Source organism: Furipterus horrens, unplaced genomic scaffold (genome assembly GCF_987537825.1).
Source record: "Furipterus horrens unplaced genomic scaffold, mFurHor1.1.pri manual_scaffold_3, whole genome shotgun sequence".
Taxonomy (NCBI): Eukaryota; Metazoa; Chordata; class Mammalia; order Chiroptera; family Furipteridae; genus Furipterus; species Furipterus horrens.
The window spans coordinates 191,213,561-191,235,743 of record NW_028327173.1 but is presented as its reverse complement, the minus strand read 5'-3'; the positions used below and the strand labels follow the sequence as shown (position 1 = coordinate 191,235,743).

General features: G+C 46.5%; 2 protein-coding genes across 5 annotated transcripts in view; one reads left to right on the top strand and one right to left on the bottom strand.

The window, feature by feature from the left end:
* The first annotated feature begins 158 nt into the window (after nt 1-158).
* On the top strand, nt 159-8,749 carry ERG28 (ergosterol biosynthesis 28 homolog). 3 transcript variants are annotated; one of them, XM_090271209.1, is made up of 5 exons: nt 159-248; nt 2,366-2,529; nt 5,066-5,156; nt 7,780-7,898; nt 8,015-8,749. In XM_090271209.1, exons 2-5 carry the CDS (start codon nt 2,397-2,399, stop codon nt 8,092-8,094), a joined length of 423 nt encoding a protein of 140 aa, XP_090127335.1. In that variant the 5' UTR covers nt 159-248; nt 2,366-2,396; the 3' UTR covers nt 8,095-8,749. The 3 variants fall into 3 exon arrangements, 2 of the variants coding, with proteins under 2 accessions (XP_090127335.1, XP_090127334.1); XR_016509865.1 differs by lacking the exons at nt 159-248; nt 8,015-8,749 and adding exons at nt 497-669; nt 6,298-6,377 and having other exon boundaries at nt 7,780-7,841; XM_090271208.1 differs by lacking the exon at nt 159-248 and adding an exon at nt 597-669.
* A 5,277-nt stretch (nt 8,750-14,026) lies between these two features.
* The window catches only part of FLVCR2 (FLVCR choline and putative heme transporter 2), a 52,612-nt gene continuing 44,455 nt past the window's right edge, over nt 14,027-22,183 (bottom strand). Inside the window, exons 6-10 of one of the 2 annotated variants that reach the window (XM_090271192.1) lie at nt 21,436-21,546; nt 20,185-20,290; nt 19,934-20,045; nt 19,299-19,354; nt 14,027-14,755 (exon numbers count right to left, since the gene is read on the bottom strand). In XM_090271192.1, coding sequence (XP_090127318.1) covers nt 14,654-14,755; nt 19,299-19,354; nt 19,934-20,045; nt 20,185-20,290; nt 21,436-21,546 — 487 coding nt within the window. In that variant the 3' untranslated portion in view covers nt 14,027-14,653. The remainder of the gene's footprint in view (nt 14,756-19,298; nt 19,355-19,933; nt 20,046-20,184; nt 20,291-21,435; nt 21,547-22,183) is intronic. The other variant, XM_090271193.1, reaches the window with a different exon arrangement.

Genomic DNA, 22,183 nt, shown 5'->3' with positions numbered 1-22,183 from the left:
AAGGCGACGTACCCTGGGTGAGCTTTGAGCAGCTGCAAGCCCTGATTGGCAGTAAAGGGGTTCACGCCCCATCTCCTGCTTTAGCAGAACCGGAACAGCCAATAAAAGCGAGGACTGACAAAAACTACCCAATCCTGGAGCCGGGTGACGGCGGGGGTGGAGACAAATGGCTCAGGTGGCCGGTGGAGCTGTCTTGGGGTAGCATCTTTGCTGCTGCTGCTGCTACTGGGCTGGGCTTCGGTCGTTAGGTAAGGAGAATATTCCTTGATATAATGTTTCTTTTATCTCCAACTTGCAGGTGAGGGGACCTAGGCTGTAAAGTGTAAATGATTTGCCCAGGGTCACATATCTACTAAATGGTAGGGCCAAGATAGGAACGCCTGTCTCCTGACTCAAGTGTTGTCACCACACCTTTGCTGGGCTGAGCCTGGACAAAATCTGAGAGTAGGTGTTGGATAATCTCGGAGGCCCTCAAGCTTTAGGGAAGTGGGGTTGAGGAACTGGTAGAGCAGTTAGAAAGAATGCTCGACTCTGCCCTCATCAGCTATCTGTTGGGATTTCTAAGAGCATCTGTGAAATGAAAAGCATAAATTCTGTCAAAAACAGGGGCCATCCATGCATCTTTTCTGACGCTGGGAAGAGTGACCCTGAGTCTCCTATTGAGGAAGGGTAAGAAAGTAAGGAGAATTGGGGAGGCTAGAGTGGGGTTTGGGGGCGGGGCGGATTTGGGTCCAGGCTGAAACTGCTTGTGATGTCTCTTAGAGTCCTATTCGTCTCTCTGGACTTGAACAAAGTCCACCCTGTGATCCACCTTTTCCCAAGGGATTTATCCATTCACCCTTCCTCCTTTCTAGTTCTTTTTTTGTTTGTTGGTGCTTCACACTGTCTTGAGCTGTGGCTGACTTTAATATGGATCTGTTTCATCTGGGTAGTGTAGGGCCATACTGAAACTTTTACTGCCATAGTGACGAAGGAAGCCTGATAGTTGGTAGCCATTTCAAACCCAAGAAGTTAACCTGATAGCAGATGAACTGTGGGCTAAGAAACATAATGAAGATGAGAAGTAATCCCATTATTAGATTCTTTATCTGTGTTGGTTTTATTTAAGTCAAACTAATTGAAATCAATGCTCAGCAAGGGTAATCTAAGTATTTTTTTTCTTTTTTTTTTTTTTAAGTACATAACTTGATGGTATTTCCTATACGGCTTGAAGGCAAAAGAGGATATAGTACACTTGTCTTCCTCAAAAATGGAGACTTCATCAAAATATTCTCAGTGAGGCAGTATTACAATGTAGAGTCCAACGACTATGCTTTGTATCTCAGCTCAGCCATATATTAGCTGTGTAACCTCAGGCAAATCACTTAACCTCTCTGTGCCAACCCTCATGTGTAAAATGGAATTATTAATAGTGCCTACAGTATATGTTATATGCTTGTCACAGTGCATGGCACATACAAGCACCCAGTAACTTAACTATTATAATTTCTCCTGCAACCTGGTGCCAACATTGCTGTTTCCTTCTCCATATTTCTTACTAGTTCTCGAGTCACAGCACTTCATTTTTAATTTTTTAGTGTTCTTAGTTTATGGAGGGATCATGGTGAACCTGAGAACCAGATTAGAGAAAAGCTGAGGATGTAAACAGTGCCCTCCCACCATTGGTTCCACTGAGATATGTAAGGCTTCTATGCACTGGGAAGGATTTGTCATCACTAGCCAAGCAGGTATCTGTCAGTAGATTCATTGATAGAATTACCTTTCAGCCACTTGCATTACAAAGGAATGACATGAAAAACCAGTCTAAAAGTAAAGATATAAGAGGACTGATTCAGCCAAGAAAAATAGAATTCTGATGTAAGGTAATATTTTGGAGGAATTGCTCAAGACAAAGATAAGTACTGTGCCATTTATTGTAACGTGTACTGCTGCTTCAGCACTGTTAGCATGGCTAAATATTGAGACCAATTTCTGTAAGCCTTATACATAAATCCACTTTATTACTTTATAGTGGTTACCTCCTCTTCTCCTCCCTTTTTTATCTCCAGTTTTTCCACTGGGTTTGTCATTTCTGCCCATTGCCTTATTTTTAGCCTTTTTCACTCTGGGTAAAGGTCAGCACACTGTGGTTTAGGGCAAATATTCAAAGGCAGCTTGCTAATTCTGTCAAGGTAAGAGCGGTGTGCTAAGGTAAGTGGGGGTGGATGAGCCTAGGGGACTTGCAGAGGATTTAGGAACTGATGGGCAAAATAAGCTTAGCATAGCCCTCATGAGTGGGACACAGGTTAACTACAGGGGTGAGAGACCTTATGGCTGTAGAAGATTAACTATCTGTTGTCTCATGTTCTTTGCCTTTGTTTCCAAGGCAAGAAGCCCTCTCAGATTTGAGGGGAGTCATGAGCCGTTTTCTGAATGTGTTACGAAGCTGGCTGGTTATGGTGTCTATCATAGCCATGGGGAACACCCTACAGAGCTTTCGAGACCACACCTTCCTCTATGAAAAGCTCTACACTGGCAAGCCAGACCTGGGTAAGAAGTCAAAAAACTGCATCTTTTGTGGGAGTGACTGAAATTGTGGTGTATACATCAGAATAACTTACTAGGAAACATAAAAAAGCAAAGTGCAGGTGTCCATTTCCCTCTCCAAACCTATTTATTGATACTTTCGCCCACCCCCCCATGTAGAACCCAGGAATATTTTTTAATAACTATCTAAGTCAGGGATCCCCACCCTCTGAGCTGAGGACCAGTACTGGTCCAGGCCTGTTAGGAACTGGGCCACACAGTAGGAGGTGAGCTTGAATGTTATGCACTTGAATCATTCCAAAACCATCCTCTCCTCCTCCCCAGTCCATGGAAAAATTGTCCTCCATGAAACCGGTCCCTGGTACCCAAAAGGTTGGGGATCACTGATCTAGGCAATTCTGATGCTACCTAATCTAGCCTTTGACAGCCACTAGGATAATAAACTTTGTGGATAGCTCGTGGCCCATTTTTCCCTCCAAAGCTTCTCTCAATACCTTTTCTTTCATTTCATTTTACACTGCCCTTGGTAGTCTATTAAAAAGCATTACAAGGGAGATGAGGAAATAGAGTTACTTGGTGACTTGGTGATGCGCCACTAGAAAGCCATAAAGGAGCTTTTCATGTTATCACAACTGTCTTCAGAAATGATGTCATGGCACACATGGTTACATTCCATTCCATGTTGCAGATGGAGAGTTACTCATCCCAAGTCTCCCCCAACTGCAACATAGTCCCTGAGAAGACAGCCCAAATCCCTCCAAGTTTGTCTCGCAGTGGCCTTTCCCAGTTCCCTGAGCCTCTCCGCTGTTTTCACGTTTCAGCTCGCGCTTCCTTGCGCAGATGCGTGGGGTAGTTTGAGCTGCAGCACAGTTTCATGGCAGCTGACAATTCTGTGCCACATTTATAGCTAACCCAGATTCAGGCTCTGACCTAGCTCATTTTTCTGCAGCATCTAGGTACAAAATGAAATTAAGTAGGGTAAGGCTCATTTTGAAAAACACTCAAATACAATTGGAGTAAAGAACCTGGAAAGGGGGCCAAGACAGTTGCACTTTTTCACCCTCAAATGCTGCTCTCAGATGGTCCAGGAAGCCTGTATAGACTCATGGGATTTTAAAGGTTATCTGGTCTAGCCCTTCGAATTTAAACTGAGACAGAGAAGCCCAGGGGTCATGTGACTTGCTGAAGGGCACAGAGGTGAGCAAAAGAAGTGTGTGCGTGCACACGTCTGTCTGTCTCTTTCCAGCCCACAAGTAGAGACTGTCTCCTTCTCTTAATGTGGGGCTGTCATGGTACTCTGCTGATCATATCAGCACTGTGGTAGAATTTCACCTGGTGCCTAATCTAGTTAGGGTTAGTGCAATATTTCACTTTCGTATCTCACTGACTACAAAAATTTCCTCAGTCTTTTCGTCAGAAAAGCTATCAAGTTGCTTTCTAAAGAATGAAGCCCACTGGGGCTAACCGCTAGATATTTGGTTGGTGTACAAAATTTTTTTTTTTTGCCTCACTACCATCCTGAGGTCTTCAGGTTGTGAAATTGCTATGTATCACTGTCTGGTTTTCCAAAGGCTGGAAAATCCTTACATCCCAAATAAACATTAATAGACCCTTCCATTCTCAGTCTTGTCCTTGAAATTTCTCTTGCTCAACAGATTAGCAAAGAAGTATCCTTGCTTTCACTGTTTTGCATTCCCACCTCCAAATGCCTTAGATCAATGGCTGTTCATCACAATCACCAAGGGGCCTGCCTCCAGAGAATGATTTCATTGGTCTGGTACCCAGATCTCAGTAATTTTATAAAACTTTTTCAGTTGATTCTAATAAATGCCCAGGGTCCAGAACATTGTGGTGGTGGACTACCATCTTTACTATCAGAAGAAGATATTTAATATAGCAGTGTCAGAACAAAACCACCAAGAGCAGGATGGCCTTGGCAAACACTGAAAAAGCAGTGCTTTGTTCCACTACCACATGAATAGGAAACCAGCCTGGCTTGGGCTTTGTTCAAATAATATAAATCTGGATTTAAAGAAGACCCAGGGACTTAGGTCTCTGAAAGGCCCGATGTGGCCATCATAAAAGATTCCATTATTGCTGAGTTCTCTCCTACACCATCCTTTAAAGTCTGCTGACCCCCCAGGTATCTTGTATTGCCAGACCACTCTCTGCAACATTCCCCCAAATCTGTCCTGATCCAGACTCGCTGGGCTTCACCAGTACCAGACTGGCTTCTAGGGCAGAGGTATGAGGTATTACATCCAGGAGCTATTTGCCCAAGCATTCTGTTGGATTTCCACTCTTGGAACCCCCCTGCCTAGCTGTAGACATTTGAAGAGGAGCTGAGCAGTTCTTATTCTGGAATTTCCTTCCATTCCTTCTAGTTCCCATGTGCAGTACCAGAGCCTCCACGCTATCCACCCAAAGGGAGCTCAGGTTCAGCTCCCTGCCTCCCATGAACCACCAGAGAAGTAGGAAGAGTTTGGAAGGGACCTTAACCTTCTCCTCAACACTCTTGCTTTTTTTTTCTGCTACACAGTGAATGGCCTCCAAGCTCGGACCTTTGGAATCTGGACACTACTCTCATCAGTGATTCGCTGCCTCTGTGCCATTGACATCCACAACAAGACGTATGTAAGGGAAGGAAGAGCTTTAGCAGCCTTTTACTTGAACTCAGGTGCTAGCATACCTCTGGTGGTCCTCCCCTTGGAGACCTGTTAATTTTGATATACTACCCTAGAATGTGGATAATAAAAGGTTAATAAGTTGCATTCCTTCCAGGCCGAAAGAGCATAATAGGCCTAGCAGATCTTTAAGGCCTGAAAATTCTTTAGAACTGACATAACAAACTGGCAGTGCCATGATCCAGTGGCCTGCATCCAACCCCCTACTTCTTTACTGAAGAATCAGCCTTTCTTCTACTAAAGAAGTACAGTAGCGTGCTCTTTTTAGAGGAGCCACCCACACATACCTTATTCCCACATTCCTCTTGAAGCAGGAATGAAATCACAGTCCATGAAAAAGGAACCTGCAAGGAAACTGCTGAAGGCTTATGCAGAGGAGGGTGAAAGAGAACCCAGGACTCCTCTGTATTCTGCCTCTCAAGTGTACTCAGATTAAGTGTGGAACTATTGCATACCGTCCTGGCCTCTTGTCTAGAGATTGCTGTACCCAGTGCTGGCCACTGGAGGGGGCTCGAGCCTTGCTCCCAACAACCACCATCACCACCACAACGTGGAAAAGTGCTCAGGTCAGTGGGTGAGGCAACCAAAACACCAACTTCACACTAAAATACTTTTCTGTCTGACCCAGACCCTCAGCATCTAGGGAAGAGAGGAGGTAGTGATATTTATTGAGCCCCTCCTATAGTAGCCAGGGGCTTTCATCTATGTGACCTTGATTAAGTTTCCTAGCAGCCCAGGGAGCTAGTGATTTTCATTCTTGATTTTACAGATAATACATATTAGAGACGCAATTAATTTAATCTGAGGAAGACTGGCTCAAGGGAGATTTGAAGCAGGGCTATTAGCCCTGCCTCTCTCCAAGTTTACTTTTGGTTGAACTTGAAGCTGTGGTCTACTTGTTCTAGGTTCACACATATTTCTGGAGAGTTAAACAGCCTGAGGCCTGAGAATGAAAAATAAGACAGTGAGCTCTGTTCTCAGTTCTATTAGTAACTAGCTTTGTAGCGGCAAGTTCATTATATACCTTCTCTGCAGTTCGGCCTTTTCATGTATAAAATGAGACTGGTTTTTCTGTTCTGCCTCTCAGGGTGACTGGGAGGGAGTAAGGATTGAATAATCATTCTAAAGACCTTCACCACGATGAAGAATTGCTGATAGATATGAGGGGTAATATCTTTTGTTTGCTGTGTTTTTTGGAACAGACAAAAACAACCCAGACTTATCTTCCCCTCTGTTACTCATTCATTCTTCCTTCTCCCAATTCAGGGCAGCTGCAAATGCTGACCTGTGCTTCCAACCCTCTTTCAGTCTGGAACTTTTGTCTCTGTGCTTCTGATGTGCCCTCTGGTTCTGCTCTCTCCCTAACTGGAAACTCCAAGTCAATTCCTATGCATACATATTTACTAAATGTATAAAAACATGAACAGGAAGGATAAAAACCAAATGTAGGATATTGTTTTCTTCTGAGGAGGGGGAGGCAGGAGAATAAGACCAGGTGAGGAAAGTATACACAGGATACTTAATTGGCAACTAATATTTTCTTTTCTTTTCTTTTCTTTTTTAAGGTTTTATTTATTCATTTTTAGAGAGAGGGGAAGGGAGGAAAGAAGAGAGGGAGAGAAACATCAATGTGTGGTTCCCTCTCACGTGCCCCCAACTGGGGACCTGGCCCGCATGTGCCCTGACTGGGAATTGAACCAGTGACCCTTTGGTTCACAGGCCGATGCTCACTCCACTGAGCCACATCAGCCAGGGCTAATATTTTATTTCTTAGAAAATTGTATCTGAAGCAAAAATGTCAAACAAAATGTTTTGATTTGATGAAGCCAGTGTATTGGTTGCATAGGGATTAATTATGGTATCATATTAGCTATAATTTTTTTGTATGTTTGGAGATTTCATAATTTAAAAATTTTTATAGTTTAAAAAAAAAAGATATCAGCAATCCAGATGGTCGATCCTTCCGTAACCTAGCTCTTCCCACCCTGTTGTCAAAGCTGAGGAACAAGTCCTCTTCCCGTGAAGCTGTCACCACGTCCTCCATCTGTCCAGTTTCCCAGGCTAAAACCAAATAACCAGCCCACATTGCAAGAGCATCTAAAAGCGCCCAAGAGGTCGTTGCCCCTCATTCCCTGTTCAGCCCCTTAATTCTGTGGTATCAATCATGTGAGCACTGACCAGCCCCTGGCCAAACACCTGCCAGGTGGGCTCAGATCATCGAGTCAAGCCAGTGTGAGTAAGTGGAATATATAAGCATGGTTGATCCAATATTGTCTGCACTGCCCAGGATTGCCGGAATCCAGGCCCTGCTTTGCCAGAGTGAAGACTTCGAGATCCACTTCAGATGCCTGGACCATTCTCCTTTCAGTTTAGCAGTGGAAGCCTTCAGTTTTGCCCTGGTAGAGAACAGATGTGATTAAGCAGGCAGGTCTTTCCTAAGACCAAGTCCCCACTTTTAGCTGTAGCCACTTCCTGGGTTTTCATTTGTGTGCATCAGGTCTGAGCACCACTTTTCCTCTGTACAGAACAAGCAGTACCCTACTTCCTCTTTCTGTCTGTTTCCATGTAGGCTATACCACATCACACTCTGGACCTTCCTCCTCGCTCTGGGGCATTTCCTTTCTGAGTTGTTCGTATATGGGACTGCAGCTCCCACGATTGGCGTCCTGGCACCCCTGATGGTGGCAAGTAAGCATGCAGCCCCCCCAGACCTCCCACAGGAACTGCCCCAGCTCTGGCAGACATACAAGGGGTACAAGGGCGCGCTGTGCTCACATCAGCCTCTAATGTTCTCTCTGTTTAAGGTTTCTCAATCCTGGGTATGCTGGTTGGACTTCGGTACCTGGAAGTAGAACCAGCATCCAGACAGAAGAAGAGAAACTGAGAGCAACGTTACCACCGCCGAGATTTCATCCTCCGTCCTGGCTGTCTTCTTCCGTCGTCCTCTCTGCGCTTTAATTTCTTTTCTGCTCCATCATCAGTCCCCTTGGCCACTCCCAGCCTTTTACGTTGTTTTGTTTTTTTACTACATGTAAAGATATTACACGCATACAGAAAAGTATGTAACACTTATGAACAATTTAAGGAGTCACTTTAAAGTGACGCCTCTGTAAATCCATCCAAATCAAGAAATTGCCAGCACCTCAGGAGCCCTGTGTGCCCTCCCCCCACTGTAACCTCTTTGAGGATCTCTTTTCTAGCCTTCTGCCTTTTTCGTTTCATTTCCTCCCTTGATTTGATTTGTGTGGGGAACATGTGGACTGTGAACCTTCAAGCTGCTGCCTCACCCAGGGCAGCTGCCACCAAGGGCTGCCTCAAGGGGTTGTCCCACGCTCACTGGGCCCCTCTGCTGCTGGACCCGAGACTCCGAACCAGCTGAGGAACAGGCAGTTCTTCTAAGAAGGGCTCCCCTGTGAATGAGCATGGCTTATATCCTTGTATCTACAGACGGATTATGGTTGGAGGAGTCTGGGCTGTTTTTAGACCTTCTAGTCAGCTGTATTTGTGTAATGAATTTTGTAATAAATAGAAAAACCCTCTGCTCTGATCAGTCCTTGGACTTTGACCCTCCCGTAAGCCAAGAGTACTTCTGCCCTCGTCTGAGCCCCAGCAGAGGGTAATCACAGCTTTCTGCTGATCAAGTACACCGTAGCGAGCAGGACAGCTCGAACCCCAGGCGAACCTGGCTGCCTCCAGCTCCTTTAGTCACGCGTCCATGTCCCTTGAGGTCAAATCTTCCTCTTCTCCTTTCCCACCTTCAAGATTCTGAGGTCACAGGTGAACAGTCAGGACCCTTTCTTGTTTTCTTCCCAAGGAGGAAACAGATTCTTGAGAAAGCAGAGGCAAAGCACAGAAGAGACACCTGCCCAACGACAGAAAGGGGAGCACTGAACCCCAAGGACGGTGCGCCGGAGTGGACAGTTGTCCTCCAGACATAGCCCTGGTGGGGACCGCACACACAGCATGTAGACTCAAGGGCCCATTCATTATTTCAACAGGTATTTATTTATTTATAAGATTTTATTTATTTTTAGCAAGAGGGGAAGGGAGGGAGAAAGAGGGAGAGAAACACCAATGTGTAGTTACCTCTCACACACCCCCAGCTGTGTCCTTGGCCCGCAATGCAGGCATGTGCCCTGACCGGGAATCGAACCAATGACCCTTTGGTTCACAGGTGGTGCTCAATCCACTGAGCCAGCCAGGTCAACAGTATTTATTGAACACTTACTCCATGCCAGACACTTGGGAAAGATAAACAAATGACCCAAGCAATGACCCTGCTCCTGTGGTCCTTACATTGGAGCCAAGGAAACAGATGATTTGCTACTGGTGTCTGTGCTTTGATGATGGTTTGAGTATGTTCTGTAAAGACTTTGACAATGAAAACATGTTTTTCTCTGTTAATAATCTGACAGTGAACTAGAGATAATATCTCTGTAGGTACAGATCTGTCTGCCCACAGGTAGGGATGTTTTTCTTTAGTTCAGAAATTGGCACTGGGGTCTGGTGCTCAGAGGCTCCCAACTCTTAACTGTTTCTAGGTGAAAGCAGAAAAGTCCACATTATTCACCCCTTTCTAGACAGTTCAGCTGAGACAACAAAACATTTGGAATGTTCCCACCCATGAAAGTGAATGGTAAGGATTTGAATTGAGCAGGTAGAGTCTTAAAGGGAAAACACCCTTTGACTCATCTTCAATTTCCCCCCACTTGGTTTGGCCAGAAAGTAATACATATTGTTTCCAGCCCCAATTCAGTATAGTAGGGGTGCTGGTTCGATTCCTTACCCTACTTGTCTCTTAGCCTTTTATGGAATTACTGTAAATGAGAACCTGTGAACTAAGTGGCCCTCGTGGCCTAAAATAGTTCCTACATGCACTGCTTGACATGGCTGTCATATAGCTGCAGGTTCCATTGGCCACTGAAGACTGGAACACACACATACCCTAAGAAAATTCTAGAATGTTGCTACTTCTTAGTTGGTGCCCTCTCTGCCAGATGCTTCGTACTTTGGAACCGTGTTTCCTGCCCAACAGAAAGGGCAAGCCTACAGCCTCTCTCTCAACCTTAGCCCTTGCTGCTAACTCCGGCAGTGGGGTTGTCCTATCCTGTAAGTGAGTCATGTGCTGAAAGTTGTCACTATTGGGATCGCCCAAACCAAAAAAAGTGTTCCTCCAGCACTAGCGCCACCCTTCTGCCTTCTTCCAGACCAGAGCACGGATTAGGGAGTGCAAGTCACACATGAGGTTCTGCTGCTGCCCTTGAGATTAATTTGGCAGTAGGAGGGAGCACACTAGGTAACCAGATCTAAGAATTTTGATATTGAGGGAAAAATAAAGAAAAAAAAGAAAAGGCATCATAAAGATTTTTCAAAAGAAACAATTTTGCCTGCAACTTGTTTCAAAGGGGCTTCAGTTCTCACAGCGGCGCTTGGCCTCCACTGGGCAGCAGGACCAGCCCCAGGCACGAGTGTTCTGTTCTTTATTTGTAATCATGGAATCTTTGGTTGCTCTAAATAGAATTTAAAATGGCAGGGAAAAAAGCCAACAAGTGAAAGAATAACTTCGGACAGTGATAAGGATTCTAGAAAACAGATACGTAATCAAGAAGGGGAGGGGAGCGCTTAACTTACATCACCAGGAAGTAGGTAAGATTTTTACTGAGATTTGAACGCCCAGATATCACATGCCTTAAGATATACGGCAGATATTGAGGGAAGAGGGAGCAGCATCTGAGAGGCAGGAACTATCTTGTTTAAGCAGTACGATCAGTGTAACTACAATGAAGTTAAGAAGCGGACAGTAGCAGATCAGAAAGGGAGACAGGACTTCTAAGGGCATGACAGGAAGCTTAAATGCACTGGAAATTCTCAGCTAAAGCTCTTTGTGTGAAAGGAACAAAATCTACCTTAAACTAGCTTAAACAACAAAGACAACATTGGCTCACAAAACTAAAGTAAGGGGATTATAGGCTTCAGGAACAGTTTGATCAGGATGCAGCTCCATTTCTGATTCGTTTGGCTCTGCTCCCCTCCATGCCCACCCCATGCTGGCTTCATCCTCAGGCTGGCTTCCGTTATGGTGCCAAAAAGTGGCTGCAGCAATTTCACTCACATCCCCACAATACTATGTCTAGAAAAATAGCTCAGGGCTAAGAACTATCCCTTACCAACTATTGTAAAGAAGCAGGAAGAAGAACAACGATCTTAGAGTTAACATTTGAGTGTAGATCCACGTGGAACCCACGTAAGAAAGTAATGAATGAAATCATGATTTGGATCTTCTAGGAATGCATCACGGGAATATGACTCCAAATCAAGATAAGATCCCAGAGGATCTAAAGAGATGACGTAGAGTGCTTAGCAGACATTATGACTATTAGATTTCTCTAAGAGCCCAGACTTGGCTCCCTTCCTAGATGCTTTAAAGTAGAATTGCTAACAGAAATGGTGCCAGGCTGCAACAGGCACGGGTGTAACTCTAGCGAAGACGTGTACAAAAACTGATAGCAGCATATCCAAGTAACAGACATAAGGTGAGCCTGATTGGGAAGGGAGGAGTGGCAGCAAGCAGGACAGATCAGAAGCAAAGTCATTACACAGAGCTGCGGATGCCAAAGCGGGACTCTGGCCAGAGCAAGCTAGTGCATGGCTGGGGTGATTATAAAACAAAAACTTCAGCCACCCTTTGAGGAAGAGCCAAAAACAACAGTGGGCTCTCTCATCAGCACTCACACTCAGTGAACCTTCATGTGTACACAGCACAGAAAGCGGTCAGGGTCACGCGCTGGACATTGAGTTGCAGTCTCCCACATACGCCAACAGGAACCTTAACTGCCTCGTCTTTAAAAAATAACCTGCTAGGGTCGCGTAAATTAACATGTTGTGTTCTGTTTTCAAAGGGCATAAGCCTATGATCTCATTACCTAAGGGATTGTCTGTACTTATAGGCCTCACTTAATCCTGTCTGCAGCGCTGCCTCCTGAGACTCAATAGTTTGGCTGAACTAAGTGGCTGGGTTGGTGAAGAATGGGGTGGTCTGTGGGCTTCACTTTAAAACCGGTTTCTCTTTTCTATCCTAATCGCTTGGACAGAAAGGGCCCAGAGATCTGAGAGGGGGGAATCTAAAAATATTCTCCTCAGCCCAAACTAAGTATAGTGGGCAAAAGGGCTTTGGACAGGTGTGACGTGCCTTGCACACCTTCCTCCAAAGAAACCTTTTTTTTTTCCTAATGTGGGACATTGAAAAATTAATCCCTGCCTTTTGTCATCTAGTGGTAATAGTTTTAATGATGCCTTTAACCCTGTTGCCAAATCTGTTGCCCCCAGAATACAACAAGGATGCCAGCCTGTTAAACCAAGCACGCTGTTGTCCAGGGACAGCCAACCGACCTGGAGTCTGCACGATCCTTCCCCATGTGGGAAGGCCACCCTCCCCTCCACACCGCCACTCTTATTAGAAATTTCTGGACCCAAGGGTAGATAGGATGACGACCATGTCCAGCTTGAAGCAGCTAGAGGAGCAAGAGACCTTCACCCATTGTCCTTTATAAAATTATAAAGGGTCTTAAGTCTGAGAGGGGGGAATTGTTACAGAGCGGGGGTCCCCCCAAAAAATAAATTAAAAAAAAGATAAATAAGTAAATAAATAATAAAAATAACCCGCTAGGAAGGTAACACCTATGTAAACAGAGGGCCACTTCTATGGAGGGCCCCAGGAGCTGCTCCTCCATCCCCATCATCTCCCCAATGAACCCCTCCAGCCCTCCGAAATGTGCAATAATCTTGTGGAGACTACCAAAAAGCCATCTCTGCCCCATCAAATGACAAGACAGACCAGTTGGACAATCTTTTATTGTTTCCAAACATCTGGTTTACAAATAGAAAATAGAGATTATTTTTAAAATAAAGCAATGGATTTGGTAAACAGTTTAATACATATTAAAGGACTGAAGACTAAACACCTTTCTCCTTATCAAAAAGTAAGGCATAATTTTTCTCCACCCCTGCTCAACCCATCACTCACTCCCCCCACCTGAAGTGTGAACTTTTTATTACTTACAGTGCACACACACACATACACACACACACACACCGGCTCCTCTGGCAGTAGCCCGAGCACCCCAGTGCTGTTGCTAGCACAGCTGCTCCAATATGCTGAGTCCAGGGCTGTAGGCACAGCAAAACAGCACAGTGGTCATGACTGCGGCTGTTCAAAGTATAGGGAAAATCACCCAAATGGCTTTTGCTCAAGAGATGCTACCTAAGCCTATGAGTAGAGCCAGACAGCAGGTTCAGCAGGAGAGGAGGTCAGCCTGGGTGGCTTAAAGAGAATCCCTTTAAATTCAGAACATCTGAGTACAGGTTATTGCCAGAAGGGGTTGGGTGTGCAAATACTGTCCCCACCAGAGGGGGAATATACTTAATTCAAGCAGACTCCATTCCCATTCCAAAGGCCACCTTTCCTTCTGCCCCTTCCCTCTCATCTCAGAAGCAGCTTTGGATTTCTCAGGTGGAATGAATCAAGGTTCATTTTCAGTAACTATTACAGGAAGTTGGCTGGTATTCCCTCTCTCCAGAGAAAACAAGCCCTTAGCTTCTCAGGCAGAGTCCACATGAAGGCATCAGAGGTGACTGTGACACACAGAATCCCTGGGCAAGGACTTCTTTTTGTAGAAAATAACCTCCCCACTCCCCAATCGAGCTACCTGGGTTCCCAAATATGGGCCTCCACAAGCTCAGAAGGTAACCCCCAGCACCCTCACACACCTAGGTGGTTACCTCTCCCAAATCAGTTCCTCCTTCATGGCCACAGCAAAGTCTTTCTCAAGTTTATTGACGTTTGGTTTGATCAGCTCTTAGGAAAGAGGGCCTGGAGATAGACCCCAATGTTAGGCCACGAGGACCTCGGCCCCAGGAGCCCATAGGTTTGTTCTGATGGAGCTTCCTCTCCCACAGGAAGTCAGCAGTCAGTCTGACGACCCAAGAATGACTCATCCGGAACAGCTGCCGCTGCTTAGAATCGGGCTTCTAAGGGTCTTAAGACACTAGAAAAAGTTAATATCCTGAATAAGCTTTCTTTCCGTGATATTTTGGCAGGCTTTCTCCACAAGGGATGGAGGGGAGGAGAGAAGGTAAGGCGCCAGGCCAGGACTGACTCCACCACTCACCAGCCTCTCCGGTACCAGCTCCCAGAACCCAGAAGGGGAGGCAGCAGGAATTGCATCTGCATTTGGTGAAAGGCGCGATTTTCCTCAGCTAGACCATGCGGGTTCTTGAGTGGGTTCCAGGAGCATAGGCCCTGCCAGCCAAGCCACAGACATTCCAGCCGGCTCTCTCCAGAAGCTGCCCCTGCGAAGACCTTTGTGCTGGCAGTGAGAGTTGAGCTGGCTGAAGGAGGGGTGAAGGGTGTTCTGTGTTCCCTGAGTTGCAACCACCTTTTTCTCTTAGAAGCGCTCCTCAGGTGCAGTGGTGGGTGCTTTGCTGGTATTGTTCTCCTCCTTTTCCTCCTCCTCCTCCTCCTCCTCCTCCTCCTCCTCCTGTTGTTTCTATGAGACAAAACAAGCAGGCAGTCTGTTGGGTGAAGAGGCGCAAGATACACCCCGGGCTGGAGGGGCTTGCCTGTCAGTAACTGTATAATCAGCAGGAAAAACGAGAGCCAGAGGCCACCCAGCATCTTCAAGAGTGAACAAAGGGAACAAGAAAAGAAGTGCCAGCCCCTGGCACAAGGATGTCCCCTAAACACAAAGACACACACATATGTACATGCACACGTGAGCACCACCCCCCATCACAATGTCATCAAAGGAAAAACCAAAAAGGCCAACTTTTTGAGATGCCACCACCACTACAAACCATCGCACGCCCCCCACCTGAAGTGTGAACTTTTTATTGCGTACTGTGTCTGTACACACACACGCACACCTGGCTCCTCTGGCAGTGGCCCAAGCACCCCAGGTGACGGAGCCAACAACTCCAACCTTGTGTAACTAACCTGGTCCACGTGTACAAGGATCTGGTTGCAAGCATAGTGAAATATTAGAACAACCCACTCCAAGTGCCGCTGTCCTCTGGTCACGCTTGCTCCCCAGTCTGACAGCCTGCAAGTCGCCTGCACTGACCATCAAGTAGCTGTCCAAGTGCCATGTCTGCAACTTCCTCTGAATTTCCGACTACCCCCATTTGGAAGCAGCCCCCAGGATGAGGAATATTATTATGATGTGCATAAAATGGATGCAACAAAAGGTTTTTATAAAGGCAGGATGCACAATTGCACATACAAACTCAATGACTAAAAATATGTATATATACTTTATGCAGACCTGGCTGGTTTAGCTCAGTGGATTGAGCGTCGGCCTGCGAGCTAAGTGTCGCTGGTTCGATCTTCCAGTCAGGGTACATCAGAGAAGGAAAACTCTGACTCCAAAAAACCTCCGCTGCCTTGCGGCATACCTCTTCAGGGGAAAGGCTAAGGGAGTAAACCCCGACAGAAAATCCGGAGCCGGAGTCCCTAAGGCGGTTTGACGTTGTAGTCAACACCGGCAACTCCTGCGGCGCACCTGAACCCAAGCTGTATCGACTCCGTCTTTCCCTTGGACCCTTCAGCTGCGAAGAGAGGGGGGGTCTGCTGCATGGGCAACAGCAGACCCTCCATATCACCCTGCCCAGGCTCTGTAGCTTCAGCTCCACTGGAGAGGACACTCCAGCGTCATCGCAAGATGTCAATTCAACACGGGAGGAGACAGATGCCGTGTCACTCCTGAGTCGGACTGCACAGCCATTCTCGGCGGTGCAGATAGACACTTAAGAAGCTACACCATCGTCTCTCGAGACGGACGGCTGCCGACGACGACGACGACGACGACTTTATGCAGAGAAAGAGATTGGGTCAGCTTGGTTTTGGCTTTGGCTTTGTCAGGTGGAGATGGCACAGGATTAGAAGAGTCTTCTGGGTCACACTTGTTAGGTGGGCTTGGAATTAAATATGGCCTGAAAAATATCCTGTGGGGACAGTAGGGTCATCCTGCTGCCTTGGACATTTGCTATTTTAAGGGGCACCCTGCTTCTTAGCTCAAGGGTTCATCTTGTCAGGGAGAAGGCCCTGGGCACAGCACGGCCCTGCACAGCCAACACCTCTCAGGGGCTGGAGGAATGAGTGCGGGGTCAAGCTAGAGCCCTGTGCCAATGGTGCTTCCCCAGGGAGCCTCTCAGGGACAGTCCATGGCAAGGGTAACAACTGCAGAAATCCAACCTTCCCATTCTCAGCCCTGCTAACTTGTTGGTACCAGGTCAGCCTCAGTCACGGGAAGGCTTCATTCAGGCAACACAAGTCAATCAGGCCATCTCTCTCTCTGGCACACATACGCACATACACACACACACACGCACACATGCACTCCTGCCTCCTCCAGAGCCATTGCCTTGAAAACACAGTCAGAAACACAGATTAGTGGGAATGGAAGCATAACCACTCTTCCAACTGGAAAAACAATGGAAACCCAAACCAAGATTTTCATAGTCAAGGTTGGTTGTTATCCCCAGCTCATAAATTTTGTATCTTTTTTTTACCAAAACTATATACCTCCCTTATTGGAAAGAACAGTGCTGGCCAGATGTGCTATGTGCCCGGCTTTACCTGGCTCTGATAATGAATTGGTGTGCTAATGCGCAGGCCTCACTCACACTGACCACCATGGTGGGCTCCAGAGAAGCAATGCCCTGAGACAGCCCTGGCTTCCTGGGGGGTCAAGCCCAGCATGACTCTGGCCTCCCACAACACCAAGGCCCAGAGAGCTCAGTGACTTATCCAGGGACATAGACAGTTGAGAATCATCACCAGACTTGTCTCCTATTCCTATTCCTATTCTGTGCTATTTCTTTTTTTTTTTTTTTTAATAATTTGTTTATTTTATTTTTAGAGAGATGGGAAAGGAGAAAGAGAGGGAGAGAAACATCACTGTGTGGTTGCCTCTCACTTGCGCCCCCAACTGGGGACCTCACGTGCAACCTATTCATGTGCCCTGACTGGGAATCGAACCAGCGACACTTGGCTCGCAGGCTGATGCTCAATCCACTGAGCCACAGCAGCCAGGGCCTGTGCTATTTCTAATACTCCAAAAAGGTGACTGAGTCAACAACTCCAACCATGTGTAACTAACCTAGTCTGCATGTACAAGGATCTGGTTGCAAAAATAGTGAAACATTGGAACAACCTAAAGACTCAACAAGAAGAAATGGAAAAGTGTGTGTGTGCGTGTGTGTGTGTGTGTGTCTGTGCATGTGTGCAGATATGAGGTTATAGAATGTAATGGTGTGGAAAGGTTGTCAAGTTGTATTAAGTAAACAAGCAAAGTAGAAAACCAAATGTGCACAAGCGTTCCCATTGGAAACAGCACTGAAAAGTGCACTAAAATGTTACTAAGTTTTCTCTGGGTGCCAGGACTACAAGTAGCTTTTACTTTCTTCTTGTCTGCATCATAAACATGGCTAAATATCACATCAGTTGACACAATATGTCACATTCCAAACTGAAACCTCTTCAGGAGAAATCTATCTTGTTTTATTCCAGGCACCTTTCCCCAGGCTCATTCTATGTTCACCAAAGTGTTCCAAATCCAAGTCACTGTCTCCCTGTGCGTGGCGCAGGTGGAAGCCCACCTGCACAGTGGCGCTGTTACGGTCCTTGCACCTGTCTGGAGAAAAGCATTCCTGCCCCAAGGCTTTCCTTGTCTCCCCAATGCACGTTCAGTCCTAGCTCCTCCCTCCACAAGCTACTGCCAAGTCTAGTGTGATATCAGAAGACAAATAGGAAAGTACTAAAAATTATCATCTATCTGCCAACACATATCCTTAAAATGCTAAATATATCTCTTGCAGATACCATTTTTGCCTTAGAAAATTGGCAGAGTTCTCAGATAAACACTTCGTGTTGGCACTCACACTACTGCTGTAGCACTATAAATTGGGAGTATTGATAGTGCCTTGCTAGAGGACAGTTCAGCAATACATATAAAGGGCTTAGATGTGTTCATGACCGCAGATCCATTTCTCAAGGAAATACTGTGCTTCAGAACATGCGCGAAGATTCCGCTTTCAGGACATTAACCGCAATCTGATTTAAAACAATTGGAAACAATCTTAATGTCCGTGCACAGGAAAACTGTTAAACAAATTATGACTTACCCGCATAACAACACTGTGCAGGCATTAAAAGTTTGTAGTTTAAAAAAACAAAAGTGTGTTGTAAAGGACTAATGAACTGATAAGTGTTCATAACAAGTAAAGATGCAGATAGAACAAGACTCCATTTTTGTTTAAAAACAATCTATGTGTGTGTATGTATAACATGGATACACATACACACACACATATATTTTATGGGGATATGGACATGTACAAGCCAATGCAATTTTTCTATAAAGAATATGTATTACCTCTGTAATAAGTTTTAGAGGGTTTTTTTTGCATTTTTTTTTTTTTGTTTGTTTAAAAATATCCCACTGTTACTCATCCGATTTAATGATTCCCAGCTGAGTTGAAGAAAAGGGAAACACTTTCCTGTTGTAGATCACACTCCTGGTTCTCTCCCCTTCTACCACCACCACTTCTGCCTCCAGACTTATCCTTTTAGGGCCCTACTGGCCAGCCACTGGCTCCAGTCCTTCCATCTCCACAGCACTGCCTAAGGGGCTGTCACATACCAGGAGAGCTGCTGCCTTGGGGCCACCACTGCCAGGACAGGACAGCCAGGCTCCCGCCTTTCCTGTCTAGCACTGACCCCAGGCTGAAAGCAGCAGAGCCAGGGCCTCAGAACTGGGCTCAGGAGCCAAGGAAGGGGTGGGTGCTGCTCAGCAGACTGTGACAATAGTGACACACTCTGAGGACCAAAGCAGGGAGGCCAGGAGAAGAGAAGGAAGCGGGAGAAAGGCCCCGGGAAAGAGCGGCAGGCCAGCAGTGCTAAAACAGCCAGAGGAAACTCAGGTGTCAGGGACCTGAGCGCAGCTCCTCTGGGAGCTCCCCCACCCCCGCCCATGCTGCCACATCCTCAGCCTGGGACCCAGATTTCAGTCCAGCGAGCTCCCACATACATACATTCTCAGGAGTTTCTTTGTTTGCTCTTTGTCTCCGGAGATCAGCCTTGATGAATGCTGAGGTCAAGGGATTGAGAAGGGAAAGCAAGAGACAGTTGTCAAGAAGACCAATGTTCAAGTCCATCCAAGAGAGGGAGCCCCGATTTTCCTAAGGGGCCCAGATATTCCAGACCTACTTCAGACATTTCGGGAAGGTTGGGGCACACTGTCACCTAACCTGATCAAGCCTGGAGATCACTGCTGCCCCTGACAGGCAGAAGCCAATGACAGTAGCCATATAGATCACTTAAATTTGCCAGAGAGTCGGCATATATTACTCTAATCCTCACAATAATCCCCATTCTATAGATTAGGAAACTGAGGCTCCCAGAGGTTGGTCCACTTGCCCAAGGTCAAACAGCTATGAAGGTCAGTGTCACAGCCTGGGATTCAAATGAGGGTCTCTTATCTCCAAAGCCCAAGCTCACTCCACTTACACACGTTATTGCCTCCCAAAGAGACTTCCTGACAAGCCCTCCCCTCTGTCCTGCATGTGTACCCCTGATCTACACAATCAATCAAGACACCGGGTCCCAAATTGCCTAAGCCCATAAGCAGCCTGAGCGAGCCTCATCCTGTCCTAAGGCCCCAGCTCACCAGTGAGGGCTGATCCAAGGGTGAGGAACACACACAGGAAGATGTTCCCAGGCATGGTTCCATAGTTGTTGATAATCTGGCCCTGGGAGATGGTGAAGATGATCCCAAACACCTGGAAAAGTACACAGAAGACTGGAAATAAGGGCCCAGTCAAACAGCCTGCAGTAGAGCTGAGCTGCCATAATGCACCGCCTGCGCCAGCCAAGCAGGACAGGGAACAAAGAGCCACTGCACCACCAAATAAGACCTACCTGAGCAGACACGTTGAGGAGGCCTGAGGATATGCCTTCTGATTCTGGGTATGTCAGCTCTGCAGCAAACTCAAATCCCAGCGGGAGATAGCCAGTCATAAAGAACCTGAAGGGTAGATCACAGAAACCGGGTGATGGAGAGCTTCCAGAACCAGAAGGATGGAGAGCCCACCTCCTCCCTTAGAATTCCTTTTCCTGTTTCATTTCTACTCATCAAGACATTCCAGGCCCTTGAATGATCAGGCCAGTCCGTAGGAGGCCCTGCCAAGGAAAGATAGCCCTGCAGGCCAGGAAGAAGTTCATATGTAGGCCCTGTACTCACGAAGCCTTTGTACTGAAAAGCTCTGCTTCTTCTACATCCAGTCATGGGTTGCAGACCGGGTCAGCATTTACAGAAGGGTGGGGATGTCTGGGGTATTCAGCCCACAGCCGAGAGACTCTGTGTCATGGGTACTCAGGCTGGGAGTGAGAAGTCCTTGGATACTGAACAGCATCCCCATGACTGTGGGACCTGGAGGAGCTCAAAGTCCTCCTTATTTTCCCCCAGTGAGTCACCAGCTGAGCAGGACTGAAGCCTCTCTCTCTCTCTCTCTCTCTCTCTCTCTCTCACACACACACACACACACACACACACGCTCATGGACTTCCCACAGTAAATAATTAGGAGGTGAAGCTGAGCAGAGACACCTGTGGAAGGGATACTCTTTCCTAAGCCTTCCCAAACAGCAGGTCTAGAAAATTTCATTTCTCATTTCTTACATCTGCACCACACTCTTGCTGCCTTCACATCTGTTGCCTCTCTCAATCCTTCCAACAGCTCTGCAAGGCCGGCCACCTATCTCCATTCACACATGAGGAGATGGAGGCTCAGAGCAGTTAAGCGACGTGCCTGTGGTCTAACAGACAGACAGCAGCAGAACTAAGACCAGGACCCAAGCCTTCCTAGGACAGGCTGTCCTAGACAGAGCTAAAAAAGACTCAGTGAAGAACACACTCCATCTCAACAGCAAAGATGGGCCTGGATGCTCCTGGTGGCCTTTGGAATACTACATGTAAATAAGACCTTGGCTAGAAATAAGATGTATTTTCATATGATCCTAAAAGAAAGAAAGAAAAAAAAAAACCTCTGGCCACCATTTGCAAATCTCCACAGAGATCAGTGAGAAAGCAGCAAAGGGTTCAACCTTACATCCTAGGATGTCAGCCATGGGATGGTGTTTTCCAGTTAAACATGTCAGAGGTCAAACTTACCCCAATGTGCCAGCGGTGATGAACACTACCCACAGGTGCCCCAGGCTCAAGGTCACTGTGTACACCACCATGCCCACCAGAGTCATGATATAGACCACCAGGGTTGTCTCCCTACGAGCAGAAACAAAAATTTGACTCACACACTTCTAACTTTAACAGGATCATTTGTTCATTCACTCATTCATTCTACAAGTATCTATCAGGCACCTGCTGTGTGGCAAACCCTCTGCCGTGTGCTGGGACATCTGCTCTCATAGAACTTTCTGTCCATGAGGTTGATGGACACTGAAGCAATGATCACACAGATACTTATTTAATTACATGTGGTCATTGCTACATGGTAAGGCCAGGAGAGTGAAGCCATCTTGCTGCACGTGTGTTCTCCTCCTGCAGAACCCTCTCAACAAGACCAAGCTGCACTTCGACATGTCAGTTCCCACCCACAGCAAGAAGAGCACAGCCCTTTCCTCTCCTCATCCTCCACCAGGAAAACAAACAGGACAAACACCAGTGTGCAGGACTACCCAGGAGCCACCCATGTCTGCTTTGCCCAAGATCCCATGACAACGCTGAGAAGTGACCTGACTTTTAGATTCTCTCTCATCTCTACGTTCTTCCTGTTGCTACTTTCACAAGTACAGTAGTTTTTCCTGCTGAAGTGGAATTACTCCAGACAGCAGGAACTAAGAGAGAACATTCTCCATCCCTGAATTAAGTTTCGGACACCAGTGAGAAAGCTCCGCCCACT